This window comes from Aquarana catesbeiana, linkage group LG09 (assembly GCF_042186555.1).
Source record: "Aquarana catesbeiana isolate 2022-GZ linkage group LG09, ASM4218655v1, whole genome shotgun sequence".
Lineage (NCBI taxonomy): Eukaryota > Metazoa > Chordata > Amphibia > Anura > Ranidae > Aquarana > Aquarana catesbeiana.
In genome coordinates, this window is record NC_133332.1 from 29375906 (window position 1) to 29384121 (window position 8216).

Below are 8216 nucleotides of genomic sequence, written 5' to 3' on the forward strand. Positions count from 1 at the left end.
GGTCACCCATTAAGTACTGTACATGTTTGGCTTGTTCTTCACTGTATTTGACTTTGGTTTGCATAGTTCCTTTATTTTGTTAGTCGTGTGTTATGCCCATTTGACCTAACATTTTTTTTCAATTATAATAAAAAATTTTCACTTTCTTCAGATGTGCTGCATCCAGTAATCTTCGTGTTTTTATCATATATATAATTGGCTACAATACACATGGAGCTTCATGTAAATAAGACTTTTTCTGGTTTTGTACTGTTGGGATTTTCGGATACACCTCATTTTATTTTGCCTGTCCTCTGCTTCTTCTTGGTTATGTATATCCTCTGCATTGCAGGAAATCTATTCATCTTTGTGCTTATTGTATCACAACACCGGCTTCACACACCAAGGTACGTCTTGATGGGGAATCTTGCCTTTGTGGATGTATGTTTTACCTCTACAATCATCCCCAGGGCCTTGCATGGTCTCCTCTCTGGAGGCACCCACATCTCTGTCCATGACTGCTTTCTCCAGCTTTTTCTCTCCCTAGTAGTGGGCAGCATGGATTGTTTTTTGTTGGCCGTCATGGCCTTGGATCGCTATTGTGCAGTTTGTTTTCCCCTACAGTACCATTTGATGATGAACAAGAGAACTTGTATTTGTCTGGTGGCATTTTCTTGGATTTTTGCTTGCCTTCAATCTACATACAGCACTTGGCTGGTTTCTTCTCAGCTGTTCTGTGGTTGGGCAATCCAACACTTCTTCTGTGACTATCCCGTCATCATCATTCTATCCTGCTCTGGCTTGTCAGTCACTATGCAGACAGTTGACTTCCTTGAAACTTGCATTGTCATCTTTTCCCCAGTGCTTTTAATCCTTTGGTCCTATGTACTCATCATCAAAGCAGTTTTGACTCTAAAGTCATCTCAAGGAAGTAGAAAGACCTTCTCTACTTGCTCATCTCATCTCACCATGGTCATCCTATGCTACAGCACATTAATATTCACGTATTTACGGCCAAGCTCCATCTACTCACCGACCTACGATCGGGCCATCAGTGTAGTCTTCACCATCATTAACCCAACACTCAACCCGTTTATTTACAGTCTGAGAAATAAGGAGATCAAAATTGCTTTTAAAAAATTTCTAGTATAATAATTGTTACCATTTAAAACCATACTATACTTTTCTATCAAATAAATACAAAAAAATTTAATTTGCATATTTTATCTGTCCTGAACCAATAAAACTTTGTTACTATTGTAGTGTCTATTGTGCCCTGTAAGAAATATTTACAGTTTATCATGTGAACAATGTTCCATTGGCCACCACAGTTTTGAACCTACTGTTGCCAAATGCCTACCATTGTATTGTTCAAAAACGACTTGCATTCTTTAAAATCTATCTCAATGCAAAACCTTTTTTAGCTTTGGATACAATAGTGCATGGCTTAGAAACATTGCTGAGTTTTTTTAGCTTTCTGAAAAGTGAAATTTTCCTTCTCTATTTCTCTTGGTGGTTATTGACACCAGGATGCTCTGGTGAATTTCCCTCACTTTGGAAAGATTTCTTCTCACTTCCTTTTGTGTCTACAGGACAGGGGGTAAAGAGAGATCTCTTAGATGGGACACATATTGCAATAAAAGCCTTAAAACACTTTACCTATTTGCTGCTCTATCCAAAATTGTAAAATATCAATGTATGTAGATACTAATATAGTTGTATCCACTCTATCACATGTGTAGAATGATAGTAGGAATTTTTTTTACAACTTTATAAATGTCTATAAATAGATGTCCGAAATGCCTGAGGCTGCATCATGCTTGAATTATACACCTTTCATCATTTTGCAGGCTTTTTCTTTTTTTTTAGTATTTGCAGACCTGTTTTTCTGCATGTCTGAGACTTGAGAGTTGGAAAGCTAGTTACTAGAGAAAGAAACACACAATACATGCATTTTCACCTAATTTAGTTCATGTATGTTTGCTCGTTTTTCAAGAGCTTCCAATTATGTTTGCTGGGATCAAAAGTGCTTGAAACTTAAAGCAAGTAGTTTAGAAGAAGGCTACAGTATGTACTTATTTGAGCTAAAAGCTTCAAGCAACACTATGCTCAGATGTGAACAGCCACATTTGAAGCACACAAGATTTTGGATGCTGGAGCTTTGAGCTACAAAACACTTAGGTGTAAATTAGGCCTTAGTATCTGTGGCACTGACCATGATGTGATCATGTGGATGGACATTGCCAGGTCCGGCCCTACCATGGGTCCCACTGGGTCCATTGGACCCAGGCGGCACTTTGAGAGGGGTGGCAAATTGACACTCAAGATTTTTTTTCCAGCAGTTTTGTGTGTCATCCAGGGGCGGACTGGCCTGGGGGGAAGGGTGACAACTGCCCCCCAGCTGCTCCACTGCCCTGGAAAAAGGCCGCCCTGCTGCCCTCAACATGCATACATATAGTCGTCGGGCCTGAGGGTGCTCGCACACAGTCTAACACCGGATGTTAAACACCCGAGGCTATGCACTGAAGACTGTGGGAGCACTGGGAGAAAGGTAATAGTTAGCTCTGTGTGACAGGACACAAGGGGTGTCCATAATTTTTTCTAGTAGTGGCTGCTGATCTGCTGGATGGCCAAATGTTGTATAACCCGTCATGCTCAAAAATCACTATACAGCCCTAGCTTGCCATTGTACTACCCTAGCCTGCCCTTATACTACCCTAACCTGCCCCTATACTACCCTGGCCCACCCCTATAGCCCTAGCCTGTCCATGTACTACCCTAGCCTGTCTATATATTAACCTAGCCTGTCCATGTACTACCCTAGCCTGTCTATATACTAATCAAGCCTGTCTATATACTACCCTAGCCTGTCTATATACTACCCTAGCCTGTCTATATACTACCCTCGTCTGTCCATGTACTACCCTAGCCTGTCTATATACTACCCTAGCCTGTCCATATACTACCCTAGCCTGCCCATATACTACCCTAGCCTATCTATAGTACCCTAGCCTGTCTATACTACCCTAGCCTGCCCATATACTACCCTAGCCTGTCTATAGTACCCTAGCCTGTCTATACTATTCTAGTCTGCCCATATACTACCCTAGCCTGTCTATAGTACCCTAGCCTGTCTATATTATCCTAGTCTGCCCATATACTACCCTAGCCTGTCTTTGTACTACCCAAGCCCGCCCCCTGGAATTGAATATAATGGAATGTCATACAATTTTGCATATAGACAAGGTGCTGTTGCATGTAAATCTGACTTCTTGATAAATTCAATTTTAGTTTTATTTATTATGATATAAAATAATGGATGTGGGGGCCTTTTGGTGGGCATGATATTTTTTGGGGTGGGGGCAGCATTTCATTCTTGGACCCAGGCAGCACAGTGTCTTGGGCCAGCCCTGGACATTGCGTAAAGGGTATCCACACTTATTTCTAAAGACTCCATGCAGTGGGCTCAGTAAAAACATACTAATGAGTATGCTAATGCATAGGACTGCCCTACCTATTTTTTTAGCACTGGGACCTCAAGATTATGAGTGTCATAGGTGTGAGCAGCCTATTGCATTAGGGTGTGCACCCCAAAGCTCAAACACACATGACTTTCTCTGCAGCCTCAGCTGCACAGGGCAGTAAATGAATGGGCAGTGCTCTGTGCTGAGTGGCTTCCTGTTCATTCACAAACTGAAGCATAGTAAACACAGTTCACTATGCTTTAGTTATGAATGGACACAGCGGGATTGATTTACTAAAGACCTGCGCCTGTGGTGCAGTGGAGAAATTGGAGCAATTGCACAAAAAAATGGGACTCAAAACATTTATCAAAAATGATGGTGCATTTATATGCACCAAACCATATTTACATAGGAAGCGCTGTTGCGCACTTGCGCAATCTTTCGCGACTACCTTTAGCAAGCGCAGCCAATGTAATCTTCTTCATTTTTGTCTGAATACTGTAGATAACTTTACTAGTTTACCATCTTCTGTTACCAGGCTAAAAACCATGTATATAATATTGTTTAAATGTACAAATTCTGTCCAGAACATGTAGATCTGTCTTACAACTAATCAAGACTTTTTACACCCTTCTTTCAGCTCACTCAACTGCACATGCGCATTGTCAAAGCTCACCAATTTATGGCCACCTCAGAGGGCGCACATGTTCTATGGTCGCCTGAGAGGGCGCACACGTTTTATGGTCGCCTGAGAGGGCGCACACGTTTTATGGTCGCCTGAGAGGGCGCACACGTTTTATGGTCGCCTGAGAGGGCGCACACGTTTTATGGTCGTCTGAGAGGGCGCACACGTTTTATGGTCACCTGAGAGGGCGCACACGTTTTATGGTCACCTGAGAGGGCGCACACGTTTTATGGTCGCCTGAGAGGGCGCACACGTTTTATGGTCGCCTGAGAGGGTGCACACGTTTTATGGTCACCTGAGAGGGCGCACACGTTTTATGGTCGCCTGAGAGGGTGCACACGTTTTATGGTCACCTGAGAGGGCGCACACATTTTAGTTTGTTAAATATGTGTGTTGCACACGGTCGCATCTGTGTTCTCCGGCGTGCACAACTGCTTATACATCGAGCATGTGCTCATTGTAATTCTATTCATGTTAATGAGCTTTTCCTTATCACATGGAGAATATCGCTTCCACTTTTATTCCATTCATTCACTTCTTTTTGAAACAACTCAATATTCATTCTAGAGATTCATTCTCCTATCAACAACTGTGCGGATCTTCCCTGGACTTGTAATTGTGTATTTTATGGTGATCGTCTATAATCATTGGTGGGGCTGAAACTTCCATGAAAACATCTTCTCAATACATGTCTGTGTATTGTGCATTCTGGACAATTCATTTCCCCATACACTGTGCAATCTGATTGGATGACGTTTAAATCTAATCATCTATCAGAGCAATTCATTTCCCCATACACTGTGCAATCTGAATGGATGACATTTAAATCTAATCATCTTTCTGAGCAGCTAAGTTTCCTAAATGAAGTTAGATAGACTAAGGGATGATTTTTTTATTGCGCATGTGCGGATCAATAAGCAGCACATGAGAACGTTCATTGCGCAGGTGCGTGTGTTCGTGCCAAAAACCATGTCCTATGTTATATAAGGGGGTGTGGTTTGTGTTATATAAGGGGGTGTGGTTTGTGTAGATTTGCCTAAAGTGAGGCCACCTTGCTGTGTGTATACTTTGTTATGCAGGCATTGATTTTATTTTAGAGTTTAGATTGTTTTCAGCAACTATTCAAAATATATGGGAATCACGGTTACTTCACTAATAAGAATTATTTACTAAAATGTTTTCAGCTGTTACCTATTTTGACCTTAAAGCAGGATTCCGGCCAGCGAAAATAATTTTTTAAAGTCAGCAGCTACAAACACTGTAGCTGCTGACTTTAAATAAGTAGACTTACCTGTCCTGCTTGCCCACGATGTCGGCCGCCCGAGGCCGACCCGTCCCTCGGCTCTCGATACCCGGCACCGCCATCCTAAGTAAGGTAAACAGGCAGTGGAGCCTTGCGGCTTCACTGCCAGTTTCCTACTGCGCATGCGCGAGCGGCGTGGCACTCTGTGAATGGCCCCGTGGTGTTCTGGGAACACACACAGTTCCCAGAAGGCAACGGGGCCACTCACAGAGGAGCAGGACACACCGCGGAATAGGAAGAGGCAGATTAGGAAGACTGCCTAGCAACAAGGGTTTAGGTAAGTTTAAAAAAAAAAATGTCAAATGTTTTTTTTTTTTTTTTTTTTTTTTAGGATTTTTCATGCAATTTTTTATTTTAGGGTGGCCCTCCACTTTAAATTTCTTATAAAGTGTAGTGTGATCCACACAAGACAGGGAGGTCTATGGATGGAGTTGGAGGGATGTGTATATAATGACTTTGCCTTTTTCTTTGATATACTCACTTAGCTGTATGAAAGTTTATGCAATTGTCTTGATTTTGTTATCTATGTCCTAAAGATTTGTCTGTCCTGAGTGTTCGCTCATTTGTATTTGGTGTGTTTTGTTTGTTTTTCTGTGCATAGGCAACCTTCACATGATTTTTCTAAAGGCCGAGTAATTACTTTCACAGTGCTGTTTATTTGCCTTTATTTTATCTTCTTTTTTGTGAACTTTTACTGTGTTTCTCAAATAAAGTTGTAAAATTTAGTGCATTTTTCTTTGTGATCGGGTCTTTTTTCATGATAAAGGTGAACTCAGATATCAATCCCCATAGCATGTCTTCATTTATTTGCAAACAGATCAGATATTCCATTTTAAGTTTGAAATGATAAGACTTTCCCTGTTTTTGGTTATCTTGGGTTTACATTGAGGGGAGTTTACATGCCACAGATTGTACATGAAGTGTTTGTATTGGTTGCAGTCTTGTCAGAAACCATGAACCAGACTGAAACAGAAGTACAGTAAAATCACACTTGTTTATTAATAAACATAAAAAGGTAAATAGAGTAGGCGTAGTCAAAGCATAGCCAGAGTCCAGTAACCGGATCGGGTAGTCAGCCAAGCCAGAGTTCAGTAACCGGATCGGGTAGTCAGCCAAGCCAGAGTTCAGTAACCGGATCGGGCAGTCAGCCAAGCCAGAGTCCAGTAACCGGATCGGGTAGTCAGCCAAGCCAGAGTCCAGTAACTGGATCGGGTAGTCAGCCAAGCCAGAGTCCAGTAACCGGATCGGGTAGTCAGCCAAGCCAGAGTCCAGTAACCAGATCGGGTAGTCAGCCAAGCCAGAGTCCAGTAACCGGATCGGGTAGTCAGCCAAGCCAGAGTCCAGTAACCGGATCGGGTAGTCAGCCAAGCCAGAGTCCAGTAACCGGATCGGGTAGTCAGCCAAGCCAGAGTCCAGTAACCGGATCGGGTAGTCAGCCAAGCCAGAGTTCAGTAACCGGATCGGGCAGTCAGCCAAGCCAGAGTCCAGTAACCGGATCGGGTAGTCAGCCAAGCCAGAGTCCAGTAACCGGATCGGGTAGTCAGCCAAGCCAGAGTCCAGTAACCAGATCGGGTAGTCAGCCAGGCCAGAAGTCAGGGATCCAAGTAGAGGAACAGCAAGCAGGATAAGGAGCCAGAAGGGATGTCAGCAAAGCCAGTCTTTGAACAGGGACGCAGGAGATGGTTTCTTGTGATGTGGCAAAGGCAGGAAAGAAGTGCACTGGAGATCTTTAAGTAGGCGGGACTGACGAGCAGATCCACAACAGCTGGTTAACTGTGGAGAGAGATGAGAGCTGGCAATTAGCCAACAGCTGAGTGGCCAGCTCAGAGAGGTAAGGGCTGAGCCCAGCCCTGACAACAAGTTTCCAATGTTTTGAGGAAGAAAAAAGCCAAAAATAAATAGAATTTAAAAAAAACTAAATACTTTTTGATTATTAATTCTGCAACTCCAGTTTACATTTAGAAAAATAATCAAGAACTGTGTTGTTAGGCTGCCAAAAAAAAAAAATAATCCCCTACAAAGCTCACTTAACCACATCAATACTGGGCACTTTCGCCCCCTTCCTTCCCAGACCAATTTTCAGCTTTCAGCGCTCTCGCACTTTCAATGACAATTGCGCGGTCATGATACTCTGTACCCAAATGAAGATTTTATCATTTTGTTCGCACAAATAGAGCTTTCTTTTGGTGGTATTTATGCACAACTCCGTTTTTTTATTTTTTGCGATATAAGTGAAAAAAGAGTGGAAATTTGGAAAAAAAACAATATTTTCTTCTTTCTGTTTTAAAAGAAATCCAATAAAATCGAATTTTGTCATCAATTTAGGCCAAAATGTATTCTACTACATGTTTTTGGTAAAAAAATTTCCGTTAAGTGTATAATAATTGGTTTGTGTGATCACGGACAGATGTACGCAAATAATCATGTACAGATGTGCGCAGGTGATCTCGGACATATGTGTGCAGATAATCATTGGGACATGTGATTTTAGTGGGACATATGTGGGGGGACAGGTGTTTTTATTATTTGGGGACGTGTGTGTTTTACATTGTGTGGTGACACTAGGTTGGTGATCAGTGAGTAAAAAGCTGTAAAAAACAGCTCATACTCACTGATCACCAACCGGCTGCAGCGATCCGCTCTCCTCTCCTCACTGACAACTTCTGTGTTGCCTAGCAACCGCCTCTGTGTTTACATCACATGACGGCTGTGATTGGACACGGCCGTTGTGTGATCAGGAGGGCCAATCACAGAGCCCTCCTGCCAATCGGAGATGAGCCGTGTC

General features: G+C 42.5%; 1 protein-coding gene across 1 annotated transcript; it reads left to right on the forward strand.

Annotated features, from left to right (window-relative positions):
- Positions 1 to 210: 210 nt before the first annotated feature.
- LOC141108890 (olfactory receptor 1L6-like) lies at positions 211 to 1131 on the forward strand. Its single transcript, XM_073600860.1, has one exon. The coding sequence runs from the start codon at positions 211 to 213 to the stop codon at positions 1129 to 1131; it is 921 nt and encodes a 306-aa protein (XP_073456961.1).
- Positions 1132 to 8216: the final 7085 nt, after the last annotated feature.